At 47.4% G+C, this 24,570-nt stretch overlaps 7 protein-coding genes across 7 annotated transcripts; 2 read left to right on the top strand and 5 right to left on the bottom strand.

Annotated features, from left to right (window-relative positions):
* Positions 1–568: 568 nt before the first annotated feature.
* On the top strand, positions 569–3,679 carry N7446_004208 (non-ribosomal peptide synthetase; the record flags this gene model as incomplete). Its single annotated transcript, XM_058512957.1, has 1 exon — positions 569–3,679. The coding sequence occupies one exon, from the start codon at positions 569–571 to the stop codon at positions 3,677–3,679; it is 3,111 nt and encodes a 1,036-aa protein (XP_058374286.1).
* Positions 3,680–4,229: 550 nt separating this feature from the next.
* On the bottom strand, positions 4,230–5,108 carry N7446_004207 (uncharacterized protein; the record flags this gene model as incomplete). The annotated part of the gene is made up of 5 exons (XM_058512956.1): positions 4,230–4,254; positions 4,311–4,850; positions 4,932–4,969; positions 5,015–5,037; positions 5,090–5,108. 5 exons carry the CDS (start codon positions 5,106–5,108, stop codon positions 4,230–4,232), a joined length of 645 nt encoding a protein of 214 aa, XP_058374285.1.
* Positions 5,109–6,049: 941 nt separating this feature from the next.
* Positions 6,050–7,722, top strand: N7446_004206 (cytochrome P450; the record flags this gene model as incomplete). Its single annotated transcript, XM_058512955.1, has 4 exons — positions 6,050–6,091; positions 6,152–7,264; positions 7,332–7,498; positions 7,563–7,722. The coding sequence occupies 4 exons, from the start codon at positions 6,050–6,052 to the stop codon at positions 7,720–7,722; spliced, it is 1,482 nt and encodes a 493-aa protein (XP_058374284.1).
* A 1,776-nt stretch (positions 7,723–9,498) lies between these two features.
* Positions 9,499–12,741, bottom strand: N7446_004205 (uncharacterized protein; the record flags this gene model as incomplete). The annotated part of the gene is made up of 1 exon (XM_058512954.1): positions 9,499–12,741. One exon carries the CDS (start codon positions 12,739–12,741, stop codon positions 9,499–9,501), a length of 3,243 nt encoding a protein of 1,080 aa, XP_058374283.1.
* A 570-nt stretch (positions 12,742–13,311) lies between these two features.
* On the bottom strand, positions 13,312–14,202 carry N7446_004204 (class I SAM-dependent methyltransferase; the record flags this gene model as incomplete). Its single annotated transcript, XM_058512953.1, has 1 exon — positions 13,312–14,202. One exon carries the CDS (start codon positions 14,200–14,202, stop codon positions 13,312–13,314), a length of 891 nt encoding a protein of 296 aa, XP_058374282.1.
* A 5,328-nt stretch (positions 14,203–19,530) lies between these two features.
* Positions 19,531–19,911, bottom strand: N7446_004203 (uncharacterized protein; the record flags this gene model as incomplete). Its single annotated transcript, XM_058512952.1, has 1 exon — positions 19,531–19,911. One exon carries the CDS (start codon positions 19,909–19,911, stop codon positions 19,531–19,533), a length of 381 nt encoding a protein of 126 aa, XP_058374281.1.
* A 2,612-nt stretch (positions 19,912–22,523) lies between these two features.
* Positions 22,524–24,369, bottom strand: N7446_004202 (MFS transporter; the record flags this gene model as incomplete). Its single annotated transcript, XM_058512951.1, has 3 exons — positions 22,524–22,859; positions 22,925–23,853; positions 23,904–24,369. The coding sequence occupies 3 exons, from the start codon at positions 24,367–24,369 to the stop codon at positions 22,524–22,526; spliced, it is 1,731 nt and encodes a 576-aa protein (XP_058374280.1).
* Between the last annotated feature and the right edge of the window lie 201 nt (positions 24,370–24,570).

Raw genomic sequence — 24,570 nt, 5'->3', positions numbered from 1 at the left:
GGAGTTCCGGGGGCCGGTGGTGGGGGAGGAGTGGAAGCTCAGTCTCTATGGAAGCTCTCATCAGCTGTGGGGCTTGCTGAAAATTTGATCACGTAGCAATGAAAAGATAGGTATATCAACCAGCACCTTGCTGATCATGCAGAGGCTATCACATCTAGGCCTCGCCATATTGCTTTTTCTGGCACCCGTGGGTTTACTCGCGACCCGCCAAGAACTCATGGCCCGTATATTAATTTTCTTGGCGGGTTTTGGCTCAAAGGTCGTGACCCAACTCACGACTTTGGCGAGGTCTGATCACATCTATTCGCATTGCTTTTGATATGCTGAATTCCCTCCGTAAGAGGACATGTGTCATAACCATGTGTATGAGACGGTATCAATGTTTGTGTAACATATGGAATGTACTTGCGAGTATGGAAGCATGTAATCGAGAAATCTTTAACAGCCACTCCTCCACTGATATAGGTCCTTAATCAAATCTTGACCACTTGGAATCTGAATTGCTTCGCCCCTTATTCACTCAATGTATTCAATTCTTGACTGGCTCTCCCGGTGTTCTATCTCGAAGATGGTTTACGAATCGTCGTCTCTCGTCCGCAATGAGTATGACTTAGTTGTGGCTGAGAATTCTGGCCTTGGCCAGCTTTTCTATCAACAAGTACTCCGAGATCCGGAGGCCATCGCGGTAGTCGATGGAACGATGTCCCTGACTTACCGAGAGCTCCATGCCAAAGCCGCTCTCCTTGCTAATGAGTTGAAGCGAGAAGCATTTGCCTTGCAGGAACCGGTTGGCATCGTCGTCCAGCATGGCATTTGGGATATTGTCACCCAGGTAGCTGTCATATACGCTGGTGGAAGCTGTGCAACTATGGATCCCACGTTACCAGACCAACAAATCGATGCCCGGCTGCAACGGCTTGGAAATGCTCGATACATCCTCGTTGACCAAGCCAATTCGCAACGCACCTTGCTGCAGTCAAATTTCCGCCATATTGTCATAGATAATCTTCTCTCCTTTGCCACCGAAGAATTGTGGATGGCAGATACTGCCCCACCAGCCTTCACCAACCTTGAGCATCGAACTCATGTCATCCACACCTCCGGCACGACGAGCGAACCAAAAGCAGTCCAGATTGCAGGTCGGTCCATTCTGGAGGTCGTATTTCACGCACCCGTCGAACCCGTCTTGCGCAACGACGTAGTAGCGCACGTTAATAACACCAGCTTCGACGTTTCCTTGTTCGATATTTGGGCCCCATTGCTACGTGGTGCCCGCATCGCAGTGCTACAAAAGACAACACTTTTAGATTTGGCGCTCATGGCTGAGGAGATCGAGAAACTCGGGATCACCTTTATGGCAACCACTACTGCCTTGCTCAATCTCGCTGCAGCGACATTCCCAAATGCTTTTGCCTCTCTACGAATGTGCTGGATAGGAGGGGAGGCTGCCAACATGAGCGCCATTGAGACAATCTTCCGCCACACTCCGCCGCAGAACCTCATCAACGCCTATGGACCCACGGAGTGCTGTATCCTCTGTCTCGCCCACCGCATCACAGAGGACGATATCCAGTCGGGACGAGTCAGTATTGGGAAGCCCATTGGCCGAACTACGGCGCACATTCGTGACCCAGACTCTGGAGAGCCTGTAGAAAATGGTGAAACCGGCGAGCTGTGGGTGGCTGGACCCGGAGTGTCTCCTGGCTACGTCAATCGGCCGGAGAAGAACAAAACGGCTTTTGTCCTAGTGGATCTCGGTGATGGGTCCCCCGTGCGTATGTACCGCACGGGCGATATAGTTCGTCGCCGTCCTGACGGGCAGATCGACTATGTTGGGAGACGGGACAACCAAGTCAAAGTTCGTGGCTTTCGCATCGAACTTGAGGCCGTGGAGGCGGCCTTGATGAAGACAGGCCACTTCTCAGAGGCGATTGCCCTCAAGGTCGATGCCGTGCCGGAGGGGGCCAGCTCTCATTTAGTCGCATATGCGGTGCCAACCTCCTCCGCTAGCGATGTCTCACTCCATGCAGTGACAGAAGCCGTTCGCGCCGTGCTCCCGGATTACATGGTGCCTCAGATCGAGTTGATCGACAAGATGCCCCTCAACAACCATGCTAAAGTTGACCGCAAACTGCTGGCCCAACGATATCGCCGGCGATGGACGCAGGCCCCACCGTACAAAACACTATGTCGCGTGAATGCGGAAGTCGACAGTGATAACCGTACCCATCTAGCGACTGCCTGGGCGAGCATACTCGGCCTTCTCAACTCTGACTTGAAGGACAGTGACGATTTCTTCCAGCTTGGGGGAACGTCGCTGCAGGCATCCTGGCTCATCAGTCAGATCCGCACTACCTTTCAGTTGAATCTCTCACTTCTCACTTTATACGACGACTCCACGCTGGGCGGCCTGACAGCGGCCATTGAAAAAGTCCGGAACGGCGTGGTGGAAGTTGTGCGCAACGAGAGAGAGCAATGGATTGCAGATACGTACATAGCTGATGTTCTTCCGACCCCAACAGCGCCCGTGGTGGACTGGACTCGTGATACTGAAGGGCGTGTGTTTTTCACTGGTACCACGGGCTTTGTTGGTGCTTTTCTGTTGGCTGATATGCTCCGTATGCCCAATGTCTATCAAGTAGGCTGTCTCGTCCGCGCCGTAGACTCGAAAATGGGTTTCGAACGCCTACGCCAGGCGATGGCCAAGTACGACCTGTGGGAGGAACGGTTCGTGAACAAGCTTCTGCCCCTCCCTGGTCTGTTAGAGGACGAATACCTCGGTCTTGGTGTGGAGCGTTTCGAGGAGATCGCGAACTGGGCCAGTGTTATCTTCCACTTGGGTGCCAAGGTCAACTACACCCAGACATATACGCTACATCGTCCTGCGAATACAATCGGCACATTCAACATCATACGCTTGGCTGTGACTGGCCGGGTGAAGGCTGTACACTACGTGTCGAGTATTTCCTGCTTTGGTCCCACAGGTTACTTTACCGGAGCCCAGCTTGTGAAGGAGGATGAATCGCTGATGAGCCACATCGACTCCCTGCCGTATGACCATGGTTACGCGCAGAGTCAGTGGGTAGTGGAACAACTTCTCAGACGGCTGATTGAGCGTGGATTCCCAGTCGCCGTGTATCGCCCTGGCTTTATCACTGGCCACAGCCAAACGGGGGCATGCAATCCCGATGATTTCTTTAGTCGCCTGGTCCAAGCCTGCAGCGAGATGGGCTGTTACCCACAGCTTCCTAGCCAGCGTAAAGAGTTTGTGCCCGTGGATTATGTCAATGCCATAATCCTGCACATTGCATCCACAGCGGCGTCTATAGGCCGTACCTATCATATTGTCCCACCTCATCCCTCCCTGTCAATCGACATGGATGATTCAATGAAGCTGGTCAACCAGGCGAGCGGCAGTGCCATTGTGGGCGTTCCCTACCAGCAATGGATTGAGCGTTTGACCGAGGCGCCTCCGTTGAGGTTGCTGGCGCTGCAACCCATGTTGACAGAAAAGGTACACAACGGCTTGACACGATGGGAGTTGTATGAGAACATGCCTGTGTACGAGACTCGCAATACAGAACAGGCCATGAAGGATTATGCGGGTGGAATTCAGTTTCCCGAGCTGGATGGAGCGTTGATGAGCAAGTACCTAGGTTATTTAAAGACACATTCATAGAAAAGACAATGGTTTTTTTTTTTTTTTGCTTTTTTAGAGTTGGTGCAAGGAGCGACAATATGAAAACCTAACTGTAGCCGTGCATGCCCCCTCCCCGCTCCGAAAGGGGTGCTCCCAATCGCAACATAATTTTCAATGCAAATATAACTATTACCGCCAAGCCAACCACTTTTCAACTATTTAACTATGATCACCTCTATGTAACTATGTAAAGATAAAGCTTTTATTTATAGTAAAGGGGGTTAGGTTTGAATTAGGGTAGCTAAGGGTGAGGGGATACGCTATCAATCTCAGCATCTATCTCGGTATATAAAACTTCCTTCGCTGCTTTCCGGGCTACACGCTCTTTTTCTTACTTCTTCAGAGTTATTCTTTCCTTGCTATCTCTACTACTAAAAGGCGTTTTCCTCGATTTATTTTATTGTAATAATATTGATTCTCCCCTGAGGAGCGGTGCCTTAGTTGGGGGGGGATCGTGCACGGCTAGTTCACAATTGCAACGGCGTAGGAACAAGATTCTGATTTACTAATAGGACTCGACATAGTTCAACTAACGTTGTCCATATACAATGTGGCTTTCCAAAGTTAGTAAATAAATCTCAGTTTTGCATTGTTTCAGGCAACAACTTACATCGGCCACCAGGCATGGATGTTGGGATTCTCCATCTCCTTCTTCACCACTTCCAATTTGATATCAACTTCCTCAATCGACATGCCCATGTTGGGAATCAGGTAGTCGTGGCCCAGTCGCTTGTGTCCGTCCTGATGAATGGGCAGGGCAATCTCTCCCAAGACGCGCTCCTTTGCGTCTTCAGGCCACGGGTTCTGTGGCAGCCGTTTCTCGATAATCGTCACGCTCTTAAACCCAGCCTCGCGCATGAACTCACCAAACTTCGCGGCGACCGTAAGCTCGCGACCGGAAACCTTCGCGGCCTTGACCAGGAGGTCGTTCCATTTCGAAATTGCGCTGTTGGGGAAAAGGGAGCCGTCCGAGGATTGACAGGGGAATCCAATGTCTAGTACTTCCATCCACCCACCCTCTTCCAACGAGGCATAGCACCGCTTGAAGAAGAGCGGCCAGTTAAACAGGCAGCCAACCAGCCACCGCGCATGGATGTAGTCAAACTGATGACTGACAGGCCATTCTTTCTCTAAGTCAGCGATAGCCGTGCTGCAATTCTGTGGCAGTCTGTTATTCAAGTGAGTGAGTAATGGTTTCATTTCCCAATTACGGGAGTTAAGAATCTCTTACTTCGAAGAATCAATTGGTTCGAGGTCCAAGCCGATAATCTAAAACGATTAATGATGGTTTTTATCGCGATGTGGGTCACTTACCCTGGCATTGGGATGCTTGTGTGCTATTTCAACATTAGACTTCTTCCTTGGACTCAAGGAGGGAGGCAAACATACCGAACTCTGTCATCCACATTCCTACAGCGACGAAGGTAAGACAGGCTCATTGATACAGCAACACATCCAGGAAAACAGTTACCTGTGCCACAACCCAGATCCAGCACAGTCCTGGGAGCGTGAACCGGCGCCCAACCGAGCTCTCCATCAGCCATCATACTGCAAATGGTGTGGAGATCGTCTGCAGCTGTCAATTGCCTGCTGCTTTACAATGTAGAATCCATGTACCTACCTAGCCGTTCCATTTCCTCCTGATATGAGTAAGTACCTGATCGAAAATCCCAAAGGGGAGAGAACTTACTTCTCTCATCGCAAATGGTTCTAATCATCGTCACCGTCGTCGTCAGCAATCTGAGAAGTACATTTTAGAGAAATAAGGGCTAACTGACTTGCTTGGTTGGTGGCCATGTCGGTCAATTTGGGATTAATTCTCTTGGGATAATGATTTGGCTGTCTCGTAAATTCGTTGTGGAAACCGACGGGGTTGAAATATCATGTCAGTATTATCAGAGGTGTAATATCGTGTATGGTATATGGTATATGTAATACGGTATCCAAGGCATTATGTACCTAGTATAGTATTATTTCATGATACTGAAATATTTCACTCCGTCATAAATCGTAATCCACCTTCTTGCATTAATATGAGGATTGACAAACCTCAGCTCAGCCCCCCAAAAGCTGTGAATCGGTCAAGTTCCGAATCAAGATTATTAGGAATTAAAATTAAAAAAAAGAAAGAAAGAAAGAAAGAAAGCATACTTGCAGCTGAACTTCTTTAGAGCTGTAAACTCAACCAATCGGTTGGATGACGTGGTCATCATACAGGATCGAGACAAGTCAAAATGATCACCGCAAAAGCAGAGGATGTGCTTTCGACATCGTTTCCTACGCATGAAGCCACCAGGGCAAATATTTTCCTACTCACCTTGGCTGACTGGCTTGATTGTTAATGCCAACATGTTGAGCATTTTGGCATGCCTTCTCGCGGCCATTGGTCTGGTAAGCTATCTGAATAGTGCCAAAATGGCAAATGATGCTTCTCTGCTCACTCCTCTCTAGTTGCTCCCCATCCATTTCCTCATTGCCCTCTATCATCTATTTCTGAATCCTCTAAGGCGCTTTCCCGGTCCCAAAATCGACGCCCTATCGCAACTGGTCTGGTCATATCACTTATGCAAGGGCGACTCTGCCAAATACATCACCGAGCAACACGCAAAGTACGGCGAGATTGTCCGCACCGCATCAAATGAACTGTCTTTCATCAGTGCCTCCGCCTGGCAGGAGATCTACGGTAACAAGTCTGGCTGGGATAATGTCTATGAGAAGAATGGCATCGCCTACCTGCAGGGGAACGAAGATACCACGAATATCTTCTTCGCTTCCAGCCGACAGCATGCCCCCGTGCGCCGAATGATGGCTCCTGCCTTCTCAGAACGTGCGGTAAAGAAACAAGAAGCCTTGGTTCAGGAATGTCTGGATCATATGATGACTTCGCTTCGTAAGCGTAACGGTCTGGAGCATTTCCCCCGTGAGGATGGCGTTGTGAACATGGCCGCGTGGTTCAACTTTGAGGTTTTTGATGTACTGAGTTCCCTGGCCTTTGGCGCGAGTATCGGGTCCCTAGAGAGTGGCCAGTATCATCCCTGGATCAAGGTCATCTACGGCGCCATCAAACACTCTACCTTGATCCAAAGTGCTCATCGCCTTAAGCCTTATCATCGCCTGCTTGAGTGGTTGATCCCCCAGGACGTTGGAAACCAATATGAGGTGCACTTGGAAAACTGTACCAAGACTCTGCGAGCTCGACTTGAGAAGCTAGCTCCGGATCGTCACGATATCCTCTCATTTATCCATGATAGAATGTCATATGAGGAGTTGCTGGATAATGTTAATATCCTCGTTACCGCGGGGGGGGACTCAACGGCCACAACACTGGCCTCGGTGGTATACTACATCACTCACAACACACACAGCTATACTACTTTGGTTCAAGAGATTCGGGACTCATTCGAAAATGAGAATGAAATTACCATCGCCACTGTTATGCAGTTGAAATACCTCCGGGCAGTGATTGATGAAAGTATGCGGGTTCATCCCAGTGTCCCGGTTGGATTACCGCGCATCGTGCCCAAGAGCGGTCGGTTCATAGATGGACACTTTGTGCCAGGTGGTGTACGTGATCTCAGTCGTTCTTTCCATTGTAAATCCCACTTGTATATCTTTACTAAACCTCACTTAGACATGGGTGTCAGTGACCCAGCTCACCGCGTATCGATATCCTAAGTACTTCAAACACCCAGAACAATTCATTCCCGAGCGATGGCTCGGAGACGCCCAATTTGAGTCAGATAATCGCTCTGTATTCCATCCCTTCTCTATTGGAGCTCGGAACTGCATTGGACAGAAGTACGTATTGCTCCCTTCCCATTCGAGCTGGGAATATGAGTCAAGCTAATGATGAGAGAAACAGTTTGGCCATGTCAAATATGTGCCTTACCTTGGCCCGGCTGCTGTGGAATTTTGACCTAGAGTCACAGCCGGATAATATCGATCCACATGAGTCTAAAGAATATGGTCTCTGGGAGCATCGGCCATTGAACATCAAGCTGACTGGTGTGCGACGGGCATAACTATGGGGGTTGTGGAAGATCGATCTGAATGGTCATTTGGGACTTAGCGGTATCTAGGACAAGTTTCTATCCATGAAGATGCCTCTATAGGACGATATATTGATATGTAGATCAATTATTCTTCATCTTTCCAAAATTTTCCAAAGAGTTTGAAAATAATAATCACTTAAATCATTTGAAATATACTACCTCCTAGCCATATCACTTTTATATATAGTAATCTCTAGCCACTTCTTGGGTGGGCCACTTCTCACAATTACGAAAATAAGGGTCGTGGTACATGGAATCGATCCCATTAACCACGTCGACAAAGAATATCAAGTATACAAAGATCCGGCTCTCGCCACCGGCCACCGCGTTTCGGAACTGTAGCGCTTCAGAAATACACAACATTGAACAAGGGATGCTAATTCCATTGTTCCAAATCTTTCGAAGAGAGCTTCAAATGGAGTTTGCCGGCCATTTGTCTTCTTGAACTGACTGTCGTAGGTACCAATCTTAGGTGAGAACCCCCAACTAGTAGGGAGCTCGTCCGGAACAAGGACTGGTTTAAGAACGGCACATACAAAATGGCACACCCCCGTGAGACACAGCCATACGCAAATTTCCCACGAAAAAGTCTGGACCAAGCTCCTCCGGATTGATGGGGAGTTGGCAAATGCAGTAAGCCCCATCAACACAGGAGAGTCGAGATTCTTACAGGCAACCACCAAGGCCCCGAGATCACCTTTTGCGCTTGGCAAAATGAGAATTGTGTATCGTATTGAAAATGTAAAAATCATGAATTTCATCGCTCACTGTACAATACATACATATAATACTCGTACATGTACATACCTTACATGAAGTGATCCTCAATGAAAAGTAGCTGCATGGCACTAGTAAATATTCGATGTAAATATTATCTATCCACTATCAATATATACTATTCAGCTCTGAATTCTACACTGTAAGTCTGTTATCCACTCCTGCAGCTTGCAGGTCTTCAAGTAGACCATACACTACTCGGCTCTATTTACCTCAACTAACTTCAGACTCCATCCATCTGCATCCATAGTCACTGATCTGCAATAGACCAGAGTTCATGCGCGAGCGGCTTTTGTTATTGAATCTATATCACATCAAGTTTTCTTTTCTTTTTATTTTTCCGTCCAATAAACAGAACACTAATGCACACTACGCAATCCGTCTGTCAAATTCAAACTGGATTCAGCTGAGTACGAATCGACAGAATAATCAGCGCGTATAGTCTTGGCTTGAAGAGGGGTAAAAAAATTAAATACCATTGACGGTTTCCAACTTGTCAGCTCTTGTAATTAAACCACAAGTCCCCGTTAGATTTTACTAAATTGATTCAAACACCCTTTTGTTCATGGATGGCATTCTATCACTCCACAGGTGTTGTGTCGTGTAGTCCCTAGTTTGATGATTTTTGCATTTGGTGGATGGCGGTGTGAAATATATTCCTTTCAGCGGGTGAAACGTGGATTTGAATTAAGGAAACCTTAGACCTCTACATTGGCATCGAATGAGAAATGAAAAGGAACTGGATTTATTTAAATCTTACTATTTTCTTCATTCCAGGATTCTTTTCATTTCTCCACCTAATAGATGAAAGCCTACATAGAGCGGAAACAAAAACAATCGAAATTGAAGATGGAAAATGATGAGTAGAGAAAAAGGAAGAAGAATATGTGTTTCGATCAAGAGCATAATAGATATACGAAGCTTTGTGGAAGATATATAACAGAGATGTACGAGACAGAGTTAGGAGCATCAGACTTCAAGAAGATGGCCAATCCTGCTGCCAGGAGCCCGGTCAATCAATTCAAGAACCTCAGACATCAGATCCAGCATACAATCCACTTCTGCGGTTTTAATCATCTTCTCGTCGTAGAATGCATGCAAATCCAGCGAGGATGGATGGGTTTCAACCACGAAACCTAGACTCCAACACTCGAACGGAGCCTCACGGTAGCGACACTGTGAGAAAGGAAAAGGGACCATATCGTCAAGATTGGCTTGAACCATGAGCGAAGTCTGAAACTCGCAAGCCGATGCTGCTTCAGGGCTCAATCGTTTGATATAATCCAGTTCAGCGCACTGGAAGGTGATAGTTTCAACCGTCTGGTTCTGAATTAACATCAGGTGGTCCTTCAACGTTTGTTCCAGTGAGCCGAATTGTAGACGAACTGGATATGTACCAATAGTTGGCCCAGTCATCTGAGTGATACCGGGAAGAGGCATATCGCGCCGGTTAACATGGGCTCCGAACACCACATCCAAATTGCCTGTAATTTTGGCTAATGCGAGCCCCAGTGCTAGACGAATTCTGGTGTCTATCATAAACTCATTCAAGCCTTGCTTCTGTGTTGCGAGTGTCCTGCCTCGATAGCAAGCACCACGAGGCTTGTATTCGGGATGGGGAAGGCGAGGAAACACCGCTGGTCGCCATCCCGAAAACATGCTCTTCCAGAATTCATCCACGTGAGAGTTAATTTCCAAGGTGCATTGTATAAATGGACTGAACGGCTGTAGCTGCAATGTCTCTCCGCGATATGCTCTTTCAAAATCGCGGAGCACAAGCGCCAGCGAAAAACCGTCGTGGAGGGCATGGTGAAATAGCATCATGAATCGGTCGTCTTGCCGGATAAGTCGAAGTAACGGCTGGCCGAGTCCCCATATATCCATATCTACTGTTGGCCATGATGAGGAGTGCTCGATGGGGATGCAACCTTTCCTGACGACTTGGAAATAATCACCTTGTTCTAACTCCACGATATGAGTACGAAGAATGGGATGGGCGTCTATAAGAATGCTCCATGCGTGGGCAAGCTGATCCAAATCGAGGGAGCCTGTAACGGGCTCTAGGTCAATTTGTACAGTGAGATTGGCATCATTCGCGACAGATAATTGGATGCACTGGATTTGGTTTGTTGTGCAGGGGTATATGTCTTCCACATCGTCCGGAGAGTCCGGGTACTTTTCAACAACTTCTTGAATCATAGTTTGTTGGACTGCAGCATCCCCAGAAAGAAGCGTGAAGGGTTTGACAGTCTCGCTAGAAGCGCTAACATATTGGATTACTCCAGCTAGGTCAGATAAAACCGGATGCCGATATACATCCTGGACGGCGAACAAGAGGTTCTCCTTGGTTGCGTTTCCAACCAGCTGCATCGTCAAGACAGAATTGCCCCCGATATAGAACCAATTATCGGCAATGCCAATGCTCTCACTTGGAACTTTCAGTATCCTGGCACACAGCCCGTGGAGCCTTTTTTCCATCTCTGTCGTGGGACATCCTTTAGGAGAACTTCTACCCTTTTGGGCTGCCGGGAACTGTTGTAACGCTTCAGCAGCTTTCTCGCGCAACAAGCGTCGGTTCGTTTTGGATGATGTGGTCCTTGGGATATAATTAATGGGTAGAACATACTCCGGAACCATATATCGAGGCAGTCTTTCTCGCAGCTGCAGCAGTAACTGGTCCGCTTGATCCTGAAACCTTGTTGTTGGTCTCTCAAAGATGGTGCTAGACTCAGCGCCTCGTTCATCTGTGCCCTGGTCCTGGGCATAGTGCAGGAAGAGACATAGATTCACGAGCTGTCCATGATTACGCCGCACTACCTCTGCAACAATACCGCGGGCTTCAGGGCAGCACTCACGGGCAACGGACTCGACCTCGCCTAGCTCAATTCGTTGGCCCCGAAGCTTCACCTGTGTACCCTTCCGTCCTCGGTACTGAAGCACTCCATCCGAATTCAAGTGGAAGAGATCCCCGGTTTTATACATCCTTCCATTCCCTGGCCGCTTCTTTCCGCTCATGCCCAGCCACGCTGGGGATTCAATAAATGCCATAGCGGTCAGTTCGGGTTGGTTCACATAACCATCCCCAAGACAAGGCCCCTCCAGAAGCAACTCCCCTTCCTCGCCGACCGGGAGTAGCATATTGTGATCTTGCGGGTCAACTACCCATCCGTTGACTGCTAGGAGATGGTTGAGACTCGACGGACTAATAGCCTTGGACATGTCTGGTTGAACCGCCGAGAATACAGCACATTCGGCTAGACCATACATGCCAATCAGCCGGACGTGAGGAGACCACATATCGATATCACATTGCAATATAGCCTCTCCACCTATTGCCAAATGCTGTATGGTAGGAACCTGCTCGGGAGACAGGATCCGCGCTACAGAAGGCGTCAAAAAGGCCCAGTTGATGTTGAGTTCATTGATGTATGGCGAGAGGCGATTCTGGATCTCCGACTCCGAGGGGATGCATACGCAGCCACCTGCCAATAGCGTTATCCAATAGTCAGACAAAATAGCGTCAAACGCGTTAGATGAAAACTGTAGCACTCGCGATTGTCGATTTATCCCGAGGGACGGGAGGACTTCGGTAGCCATCGATGTGAACGCCGAGTGCGAGACCACGGCTCCCTTGGGCTTTCCTGTCGAACCCGACGTAAACACGACATACATGGGACTTTGCGACTGAGCATAAAACTCCATGCTGCAATCGTCGTTATCCACTGTGCTGACATTTTCTGAAATCACCAAGGCTGTTTCAGCCAAAATGGTGGCCAGATGAAAGCACGACGCGGAGGCCAGCACCACAGTAGCCGAAATATCCTGACACACTCCCAGCAAGCGATCTGGAGGATGGCTGCGGTCCAGTAAGAGGAAAGCACCCCCGGCCTTCAGCACGGCCATCATTCCAATTATGACCCAGCAGGACTTTTCGATGCAAATGGGGACAAAGACACCTGCGCCCACTCCTAGTCTAATGAGCCGCCTGGCCAGAGCGGAGGAAAAGGAGTCGATTTCGGCATAGGTCCACTGCCCATCTGAAGCCGAGATTGCGATAGCTTCAGGTTGTTCGAGGCAAACTTCACGCACGAGTTCATGCGTGCACATATTGACTGGCGTCGGGGTGGCGGCATTCCACTTTTGGAGAAGCTGAATATCATCGGGGGTCAGCTTCTCCGTTCCAGTGTTGGAAAGGAATTGGGAGAGCGTCATTGTGCTTTGAAAGGATTGGCTTCTACAAAGAAATGCAGCGAGGTTGGTGGTTTCGATGCGATGGGCTGGCTGCGAGTATATGTACCGAGAATATGTACTGAGATAGAATATGCCTGAACACCGACTCAGCCAGCGTGTACTGGTATTTCATTGTAGTAATTATTGATTCACAAACAGTACTGTACTGCCGTTTTGTATTATAATATTGCGTATTGTACCGTTATATTAATTTCAAATTTTTCCTGCATGAAGACTTTAGCGGGCAGTCTCACATCCTCACATCACTAGATGAGCATATACATATGCAGGTTTCCATCATAGGAAATGGATATTTGTACATAATTCTGGGCACTCTAAGATCGACATTGCAGCTCAGGCGACTCTACTCAGCTGCGCCATCTTCAATAGTCGTGTTGATTAGGGATGGGTCTTGGATGGAGAGGATGATGCAGCACGGTCAAAGGCCATTGGGATGAAAGATGTGATAGGTCATGGAAAAACAGCAAGAGCACAGTCTATTGTGTAACGAGCTTTACAATAATACTAGTTACACAATTGCAAGTACATGGTTCATTTCAATTTCAAAGTAAAGACAAAATCCATCACGTTTGTCTCCTTGTTCAGAACCTCTAGGCCGGAGCTCTCAAGGATTCGCAACAACGTCGGCTCTCGAAACATCTTGTATCTCAGCACGGTTGGGATGCTTTCGATGATCTCCTCTTCACCATTCTCATGCTGGCGGAACACCTGCACATTCGTCTTGGACGCCAAGATATCGTTTGCTAGTTCTTCCCCATGATAGTGATTACGGTACAAGACGCCCGGGAACTTTTTGCTGGCGAGCACCATTGGCAGACTTCCAATGTCGTTGTATTGCGTTTTAGCTTCTTCATCGTCAGTGGACAACAGGTAATGTTTCCAGATGGAAATACAAGCCCGTCCCGAATGAGGACGGAGTAATTTGGCAACGTCGGCGAAGAACTTCTCGAGCTCGCCGGGATGGATGAGATGTCCAACGCTGTGGACCGCACTGAAAACAAAATCCACCTTGGAGGGTTTGCTGCTCGATTCCAACAACGTGGATAACTCGATTGCCGATCCACATATCCAGGATACGCTGCCGACCTGGGAAAGAGTTTCCTCAGCTGCGCGATCGAGCATATGTTGGGAAATGTCAATCCCGATAAATTCTGTTTCGGGAAGGGGCAGATTGTTCTGTTCGGCGTAGCGGTTTAAGCCTTTCAGAACCCGACCGGTGCCAGTCCCCACGTCGACCACTATGAGAGGGACGGATGGGTTCTCATGGGACTCGCTCGATTCCTTGACTTCGAGGAATACGTTCCAGTAGAAGATCACGTCAGAATCATAGCCCTCGGAGCCTTGAGAGATAATATCCCAGTTCTCCGTTAGATAGGGAGAGTCGTAGAAGTCGATCTCGGCTTTCCGTTCAATGGAACCCATTGTAAGAGGTTTGAGGCGAGGAAGGACAGATTCTGAATTTGAAAGGTTTGGAACCAATGGAGGATGATTTGAAAAATAAATATCTGTGGATCGAAGAGGAAGAGTGCACAATGAACAGTATTTATACAAAGAGGTCGGACGGAATAAGCAAAAAACTTTGGAACTAAAATAGCCTTGTAACTCGAAGACAGTCAGCTTTGCATATAGAATAAGTATAAAGCCAGCTGCTTCTCCTGTACATGTTTTACGACATCTCTTGTCACCATCTACATCTCATCATCATAAACCTTACTTTTCGAGTAACTCTTTCTTGATCAATATGACAACCTCTACTCCTATCAAAGGTGCCGAGGATCTTCGGTCTAGGTGGTCCCCGACCGAGGATCTTGGTGGATATGATATGCCAATCCGCCTTGAGGGTGAAATCGGTGATGTTATGGTGAGAGGCACTTTCCCAGACTCTATCGAATGGAACCTTCTATCGCGTTGCCTCGGACCACTTCACGCCTATACCTTCCGGACATATGCCTCTCGGCGGCCATGGCGTCTTGAGCGCCTTCCGCATCCACAAGGGCCAGGTGCATTTCAAAATTCGATATATCCAGAATGACCGATATAGGGAGGAGAGGAATAGAAAGCAGAGTCTCTGGACCGACCTTTATGAACATTTGCGTGGCATCCTCATCTTCAAGTCCAAGTGCAGCTATGTCAGGGATGCTCGGGAGCTGGCTACTGATGGGAAGTGATTCAGTCCGCGGTCTTGCCGCCGATTTGGTCGGGGTTTGTGGACTGGCTCTCTGGGACCAACGGCCAACGCGCTTCCGTTTACCGGTCGAGGAGGGGGTGGTGGGCAAATGATGACCTGGGGTTGGGAGAAATTGGATATCATCTGCAACGACGGCTAACTGGCGTTGTGCTTTTGTGAGGCCGAAAATACGACCTGTCAAGAAAACATGGGTGTTATTGCCAGCGGTGGGAATTTCGCCTGCTCGGCCAAATGTTAGCCCATGACGTTGTTTTGCACTTTCTTTCCCTGCTTCTGCTAGCTCTTTTTGTAGCAGGATTGCTTGCAAGGGTTCTTCAACACTTTCCCAGCTTCCCATCTCCGTACTCAACGAACCGAATTTCATCCAAATATGTTACATAATCTTGCCCGGACAGGTGTCGACACCACTGCAATCGACAAATCTCCTAATAGTTTCTAGTAACTAGATAGAATTCAAACGAACTACAGTGTTCTCACCGACTCTCATTCAGAGTTGTGCGTTTTGAGTACTCGCTAAAGGCACCGATGAGAAAAGCAAAAAAGTACCACGTTTTTGTCTCTATAATTTGTTAAAGGTGAAAAAATGCACTTGTTCCGAACAAAAGCATTACAATAGTGGCCCTAGCTTTGGAAGGAGCATAAGGAGAATAGCCTGAAAACTTCTTGACGATAGAGTACGTTCACCGAGATACCAAAGTTTGTGTGGTATCGAGTTCTTCATTCGTTAACGATCTGTAATTGTACTAGTTGATTCTGAACATCAAATGAGCTTTTGACCAAAGAACTACATAAGACGTGCACTGAGCCGACTTGGCTTGTCGCCTAAAGATACTTAAATAGAACATAGCACAATTCATCTCTAAGCTTAGACTCAAACTTGATTATTCGGTAAGTATACACTCATTTGTATCTGCACGCCAGTCGCATAGAGAGACATGTTTTACGTAACGGTTTCGTAGATAAGCACTTGTCAGTGTCCCAAAGTCGGTAATTTCAAGCCCCAAGGAGCACCGAAAAAATTGACCCGCCCTTGGAACGGTCGATTGTGCGGGAACGAAATTGAACTCAAAGTCAGGACATTTTTTGTCTATCTCGAGCAACCATGAATGGAAATTGATAGCAATTTTAACAGGACCATTGAAAGCTTTTTATTGCTAAAGAGTACAGTATTTTGGTTTCCGTAAATAGCAATCAAACAGAGGGTTATAGGAAATACTGGCACGAGCCTATTTCGAGCCCCATTTCGGGTGGAGAATCAAGAGGGCTTCCACGTATTGTGCTATAGTTAGGGATTTGAAGACCGTTCATATTGGTACATGCAAGGAGTTACTCGTCGCCATTCGTCGCATCATCAATTCAACTACCGCAAAATCTTCCATATTGATGGCATATTGATTCAAAACAAGAAATATATATGCAAGAGAGATCATCACAGCAAAACCGCATGTTTCGCGTCATCATAACTAAATCAGCCTCAAAATAGATAGCTCCGACAATAATAGTCTGAGCCAATCCGAAATCATTATAATTGTCGCGTAATATAAATATCACCAGACCGAAACTGCAAAGTCGTGAAGCCTTTGTCTAGCATCGATGGCTGCCTTCATTTTCGAGCAAGATACTACTAACGGTGAGGCCGGCCCTAGATCACCTAACCACGCCGAATCCATTATCAACGATGATCATATAAGTGTAGACAAATGCCTCGTAAGTATATTCAAAATTCTTTTGAATACAGACTGATTTCTATATTAGGGCTCCGAGGTAGATAAAGCATTTTAGGCTTGCTTAACTCCGTCAGAACCATAAACGCAAAGCCTCTAATATTTACAGCACTTTAGCCGGACCTCCTACATAGAAATATTAGAACTATACTCGGTGCTTTAGGATTGCTACACGGCGGAGAAAGCTGAGCTTCACAGACTTTAGTAGGAGGTTAAGATCCTTCGTTCTGCCAATGCTTAGCTATGCCTTAGGTTGCAGATTACGGAACGAGAGTTATACAATCAAAGGCTATTTCTAGTATACTCTAAGCAGCGTTTCGAAACTCTTTAGAAAAGCTTTAAGAATCTCGTCTAATATAAAGAGGATAATAAATCTAAGGTCAATGCTAAAGCAATTTGCTATTAAAGTCCCTAGTTAGCAGAAGCTAAGCCGTGAAGATACTGCGAGCACTAACTCCCCGGTGTGATCCTATGGCAATAAGAACGGACTAGCATCTCGGACTTTTGACTAAGATTTTTGTTTCCTAAGTAAGGTAAATGATCGTGTAGTTTGTTTAAGGTATAGTTGCCTTGGCTGTGTATCCTATATCAAGGGGATTCGACTATTTGCAAATGCTAGAAATTGCGTTGTTATAATTATGTGCTATCTTAGCTCTGTCTTTAATCAATCCATATAATTGGAGAATTCAAGTATTTTCTTGTATTTAAAAGGCATCGTCGTGGAATAAACGAGAACTTCCGAGCACTAGCTAGGATACTAGGCTGAACTAGCTCTAAACAAATCAGTTCCATCCTATGAGAACAGTCGTGAAGCTCTGTAGTATCTTATCAAGAGCCACGAGCTTGAGAAGCTTGAGATGTATGGCGTTACTAGACGCGATGCAAGGTTTTACCGGAGAGTTTGACGGGTTCTCTTTGTGGTGCCTGTTTCGTAACAGCCTTTGCTACGGGAAAGTTCGGGCACTCTCGCCAGCCTAGCCATCCAGAAAGCGCAAGGTCGTGGTCAGCGGGGCCTTTAAGTGACAGAGATAAACTCTATTAAAGGCTGCCAATCGAGATTACACATCAGTCCCACCGTTACCTCATTTATTAGCTTCAATTAGCATGGAAATCGTCAACAACAGTCCCAGGGATTATTAGCCTTGAAGTTCGAAATCAAGGCCGTTGACAGTATTCCCACTACAAACGACTCTAATCCTAGAATTTGGGTACACATGATAGACCGATATCTAACCGTGAGGGTGAACAACAACTGACTTAAGCGAAACTTGGCGGGTGTGAAAATCCGCCAGCGGTGAGATGGGCAGATTCCAACACGTTTCATTGTCGCTACTGCTGTTTAAATCCTTATACCACGTGGCTATGAGTGATGATGTGCTCAATGATTTATTCGTTCTGTATCGAGTGTCATTGAGTTCTGTACATTCTGAACCCCCAGCAGTTAGCCGATGTTACCGACAGTATCTTTGCCAAAGAAACGCCGTACGCCTCGTTGTGGAAGTGGGCTTTGTTGCAGCTTGTTCGTAACAGGGCTAATGGAAGCACTCATGTGCACAAATTGAGGGAGGGTGTATCTACACTAGTTGGCCAAGATTTTGTTCGTGCTTCATTTGTCGGAACGAAAGTTTTCCGTCCCTAGGGATTCTGAGCATTCATGAAGAGGTTTGCCAGCTCTGAGTAAAAGCTTACATGAGGTACACTGCAAACAAACGCAGTATGGATTCCTGGGGTCAATAACCGAAAAGCACCCCGTTTGCGAACCAGTTGATGGTCGGTCGTGCACCAGGCCCGAAATTTTGGCCTACAATAAATTGGTCAAAACGTGCACGGCACCATCGCATGCTTTGCCACTTCAAATTTGTGCAGAGCTAACATATCGTTGATTTGTCCATGATCAGTATTTTCCAGTGGCCAATTCATAAGGGGGTGTTTAAAACGATACGTAACCGGCGGACGACGAGTGGGGACGTTAAGTGGTTCCATTCCCGAACTCAATTCCAAACATCTTTTACACCGGCTATCCAGGGTAGCAATTGACCGGGCGGTGGGATCAAAATAGAACTCATCCATTTACACACCGCCGGGTTGACCAATATTGTTTTTGCCCATCATCACCGATCAGGAACTAAATACTTTTTGTCCTGTGGTAGCCCCCACAATTGCAAAGATATGATAGCCAGCAGTTATTATTAGAATTACAAATCCATCTGTTCCATTCTACACGTGGGAAAGAAAAACGCTTTCTTGTAGAGAATGATATACTTGAGGCGCGTGCAGAGTGAAGATCTAAATGCATAATAGGAGGCTCAGTACATTCCATTGCACAGCATCAGCTAACCATGGTTCAGGTTCCACAATAACTTGGTTCAGCCAAACTCTCAACTTAAAATATACCACCAACTCAACGCCTTGAAATCCGTTTCCAATGAACCCTTCCCAGGTGCTCAGTCATGTTGTCTCTGCGATTAAACAACCTACCGCATTCAGGGCAAATGAAAGAACCGGGCCTAATGTGCTGGGTATCGACATGGCGCTTCAGCAGTCCTTTGGTTGCGAAGAAGCAACCACAATCATTCCAGGGGCATTGGTAAGGGGTCTGGCAGCTGCTAAGAATTTATGATTGTCAGAAAGACAACCAAATTGCTGGAATTTCTGCGCTAAATACCTTACCTTTGTTTCCGTTTGCGTGTTCGGCCACGACCAGAAGCCATCTCGGGTTCAGCATAACCATCGGTACTCACGATCGGTCGAGGTACTCCTTGCGAGCAGTAAGTCGACGACGACGGAGCTATATGGGTAGCATTGCTGCTAGGATTGAGACTGCGCGTGGTCTCGACGCTATTGTGCTCGGGGGTTAGAAGCAGTGGATGGCAGTGAATGAGTCCAAGCAGCATGCTCCCCTCTGCTGGCATAGCTCAGCGAGCTAGTGACACTTCTGCCATCGTTGAAGGCAAGGGGTAGGATGTTCTGATCCAAGCAGTAAAAGTCCAGATCAGACAAAGCAACAAGTTGGACGAAGTCGGGTTCACCAGGTGCGGATGAATGCTGCACGGGATGACGAGCGTGAAGATGGTCAACAGGCAATGTAGATGACTCTGTGGTGGAGGCAGATATCAAGTCACCGAGAGAGCTTTCAGTAGTATCGAGGTATTTTACCATCCAGTCTTCTTCGCCCGCAAAAGGCAAGTCACCGGAGTTTCTGTTGCATGTGCAGACCATTGTGAAGACTGCCAGAAGAACGAAGATATCGAGAGACAAAGCGAGAATGTGTATGATCTAATTTAGGGACTGGTTTTAGAAACCGAGGAAAGGAGGTTTCTTAAATAATATCATGAGCTCTATAGAGTGCCACCCCGAGTCGGATTATGCAACAGTCAACAGTACCGTACTGTAATGGAAAATACAGGAGCCCACACACCCCGCCCCGGTACCTACCTTGAAGTGCAAAGGACAATATGTAACTAGGTACTGCCAATTGTCACATCATGTATACCTCCACGTCAGTCCTGACAGAGTAGATTTAGGTTATGTGACAGCGATGTGATGAAAAAGCGGTGGCTGCATCACAGGGCTTGAACTCCGAATAAGTGTGGAAAGTATAAGGGGGAACGGCGTCTGGTTGGTGGAGGTGCGATATTTTGGGGCAACACCTTGAAATAATGGAGGTAGTAATAAGTAAGATATCTGCTGTTTCAATTTTATAGGAAGTTCACAGAGGGGCTTGCTATGGCGTAGGCCAATCACGCTGATCGACAATCAGCCACCCGGGTACAATAAGTGGGACCGGCCCTGCGAGAGAATGCAGATCACACTAACCTACCAGCCGCTACCTTTTATGAAAGTCCTAAGTAAAGGGTGTTGACTCGATGAGGTATGAGTATTTGATTTGTATGACAAAGACAAGGTCTACAAAACTTTTCCAATCTTCTGTTCATTTTGGGCAACCGACTGACAACTAGCAAATGAGACAAACAGAAGAAACACAGCTAGCACGTCTATAAGCAATACCAACTTCTCGTCTTCGAAATCTCCCTCACAATGCAAATAAGCTCTAGGCTCTTTGCACGGCAAGTATCATGCGGCTACAGGCAGTAAAGCCTGAAACATGATCTCTGTATCGTGGATCACTTAGGCAGTCAAGGTTAGAGGATTGCAAAACCTCCAACGACCGATGCGAGGCATTTTCAAAACAGCTCTGAGGACTGACTGCCTTATCACATGGGTCTAGTGCTCTGCGGACAAACATTCCTTCCTCGCAATGGATCGTCCATCGGCGATGATCAGGAGTCAAACCACGGCCAAGGCTAATCCACCGTGTAATGACCAAAACGGCAACAGAACCGAACCCCCAAGGTTCAACCTGAGTGTGAGTGCTGCATTCGTCACAAGTGTAAGTCGAAGGAAGATCCCTCTCTCCATTTTTGTAGGACCTCAGAATAGGCACCATCAAGTCAGTAAGCCTTGAGTACGACACGTGTGCGCAAATAGGGCAAATCCTCGGAACCGTCATTAGTAGTTATAGTTGAGTAGCGCGAATGAGCAGCGTGTACTGCACTCGTAGGCAAATACCCATTGGACAGATCCGGACTTCGAGTGAAACTAGCGAGATAATTTTAGGGTTGACCGATAGCGAGGGAAGATTAGTGGTGTTGGATTCGGGTGTAGAATAGAGATTCGGTGGTGCTGTTTGACCGTGGGCCCTCATGAAAGATCCTCACAATAAGTTGAGTGAAAAGGTTGTAAAGGTGTCGTAAGACCTGGACTGTAACATCCTTCTTATTCTCCAACTCGACCGACAGGTCTCCGGCTTGCTCTGTGCCCAGCATAAATTTCCACAGGCTCCTTCCCACTCATCTATAGATGTACCGAGGAATTTTGAGCCGTCGGAATTTTGAAGATAAAAGCAGACCTCGCAAATGAAGTAGTTCGGTAGATCGCGCGCCAGTTTACCTAAGACAATGAGGTTCCCACTGCTTATGTATAATGGTAAAGTTAGACATTTTCTTTGCCTATCAAGCACTGCGAAGAGACGACGATTGCATAGTGAAAGGCAAATGATATCCGCTGAATAGAGGAAGTCGGAAGTAGATAATAGCAGCTTGGGAGGGAGCCCAGGTAGCGTTTTCGGACCAGGGATCTTGGGGCTCTCGGTGTCTGAAATATTGCACCCTTCGTAGGCGGGAGACCAGAAAAGCGTACGATTAGTGGAGAGGGTGCATGGCCAGTATGACAAGATTAGTCACAGATCAGTCACAGGTTAGTCAGGATGATCAGGCAAGCCAAGATGGCACAGTATGCAGTCACAATATGCAGCCACAGTATTCAGCCAAAGTGTTCAGCCACAGTATCGTCACGGTATCAGTCAAAAGTAGCCAGTCAAAGTATTCAAGTCAGCGAAGGTAGTCAGTTCATATAGATCAGATGGAGGGTTGATAGAATCTGATTAAATACGAAGGGGCACGGGAGAAGTAATCCAGTAACTTATGGGACTACGTAATTCGTGCCCTCTGCCTGAATAGGCATGGCACCTACGTGCATTACCTATCTAGGTAGTTAGCTAGCTACTAGTAGGTATAAGTTAACAAGGTTCGGTGTACCAGTGGACCCGGCCCGGAAAGGTTCAATGCTAATAATGTTTCAACTATAAATTTGATTAGCAAGTAAATATTAGGCCCGATAGCTAAAGCCCTGGAACAAAAAGGTCGTTGGCTCGGGTCTTGGCATTGGATAGGAATCCAATGCCAAGCTTTCCCTTCTAACTACAATATTCTTGAGTAACAACAAACACAATTTATACAACTCTCACGTTCCAAGACCGTGCCTAGAACCTCTCACGCCGTCACATCCTCCGCAACAGCATACCGACTCCACTTCCGAATAACAGGCCCATACCGATAAAACACATACGGCACGGGAACCATGATAGCACTAATACATCCAAGAATCGTAAGAGTCCAGTGAACACCCATATTCTTGTAGAATGCAATCCCAACAACAGTCATACCGCCAGCAGCGAAGTAGCGCGAGACAGTCATGAAACCCAAAGCGGAAGCCGCGTAGATATCGTACGAGTCGATGACGTACATATACGAACTGATGAAGATGCAGATAGCACCGAAACCAAAGAAAGACGACGCTATGATAGGTGACCAGATTGAGACGGAGGGCTGATGGGTTAGTTAGTATGCATCTGTTTTGGGGGATGTGTATGCACGGGTACACGGGAACTTACGAAATCGGTCCAGCCCATCCAAAACAGACTAACAGGAATCAACGGCGCACCAAACATAGCAAACCAAAGCCTGATCTCAGGTTGTGTGTGGACATTATCCAAAGCGTGCGGATGAGACGCCAGATCAGTACCATTTTTTGCCTTGGCGGCTGCGACGAAGTCGCGCTTTGTCCAGTGGTAAATTGGGAAGACGAGGAGACCTGCAAGCATTATCCCGATGTACATTGCCACCCAGGTGATATTGGTTAGGCCTTGTGATATGCCATACACATCGGTGAAGATGTAGGTATATCCATCGAAGAAAGTGAACAGGACAATGTACAGGACAGTCATGTATAGGGAGATCAAGAGGATGATGGGTTCCTGGAATGTAATGAGGAACTGGCGTTTCAGTGCGCCGCCGATCCGAGTAAATAGTGGGGTTTTCTCCATGTCCATTGCGGAGCGGAAGCGGTTGTCTCCTGTTGCTTTGCGTAGATGCTTTCCCTTCCATTTTAGGAGTAACGGAGAGTATGTCTCAGGTTGGAACAGAAGGATGAGAGCCATAATTGCGCCGGATGCTATGAGGATGATCCAGGCCGTCCATTGCCAGGAGAGAACACCAGTTTGGCCGATGAACGAGGCAATCACTGGAGCCAAGACGGGGCCACCAAATGAAAGGATGGCGTACATTGGGAAGGTGATTGTCTTCTCAAGGGGATTCCATAGATCGGCAATGGTACCACCTGCGCAGGTCAAAGGCGGACAGCCAAAGATGCCAGCTAGGAAACGGAAGGCGAGCTGGGCACCGATGTTTGGAGCTAGTGCAGAGCCCATGATGAAGATCATGAACAGAGTAAGAGAACCGGCGTAGACAGCATTGCGGCCAAGGATCTCAGACAGGGGTCCGCTGACGAGAGAACCAGCGGCGAAGCCAAGCAGGTAGATACCTATACAATATTAGCTTTCAACCGGGGGGTAGGGAGGAAGCTGCTCTTACCAGTAACCAACGATCCCACGACTTCACTGACATGATACGTCTCCGTGATTTGAGGCAAAACTCCAGACTCGATCGCCGACGCAGCTCCAACGATAAAAGCCAGTGCTGTGACAAGCAAAGTGGCAACCATTCGACTCGTGGTACTATGATTCCGAGGATTGAGCGGATCATTCTCATCTTCCCATCCAACAACGAATATATGAGACTTCGCGTCGAGCTGTTTCTTTATATCGACACCAGCAAGGGACCTGCCATAAGCTGTTTTCTCGGAATACTGCGTCGGCTTCTGAGCAAGCTCAGGCGATTCAGTCTCAGTAACATCGTCGTCTGTCTGATCCGATGGAGTTGATACTGCTGTTTCATGGGGAGTTTCGTTCACGGAGGGAGCGGCGCCGCGTTCGGGGGCATCGTTGAGCTGTCTGTGGACGGCATTTCCTAGCCGTCGGTATTGCAGATAAGACTGCATTTTGAAACCTCGGGATTAGACTGCAATTTTGGATACTCCCGGGTTGTATTCTCACCGGTTATGTATAGATATCTGATTCTTTTCTCTCAGGTATTGTTATAGATGTTCAGTGCTGTCTCTGGGGACGGGGCCTGCGACAGAAAGAAAAAAAAGCAGGAAAGGAGATACATTCCTTTTAATGCGCCTGCAAGTTCATGGCCC

Source organism: Penicillium canescens, assembly GCF_028828765.1.
Source record: "Penicillium canescens strain IBT 15451 chromosome Unknown utg000003l_segment0_segment0, whole genome shotgun sequence".
Lineage (NCBI taxonomy): Eukaryota > Fungi > Ascomycota > Eurotiomycetes > Eurotiales > Aspergillaceae > Penicillium > Penicillium canescens.
Note: the sequence above shows the minus strand (reverse complement) of the source record. Positions and strands in the feature narration are given on the sequence as shown.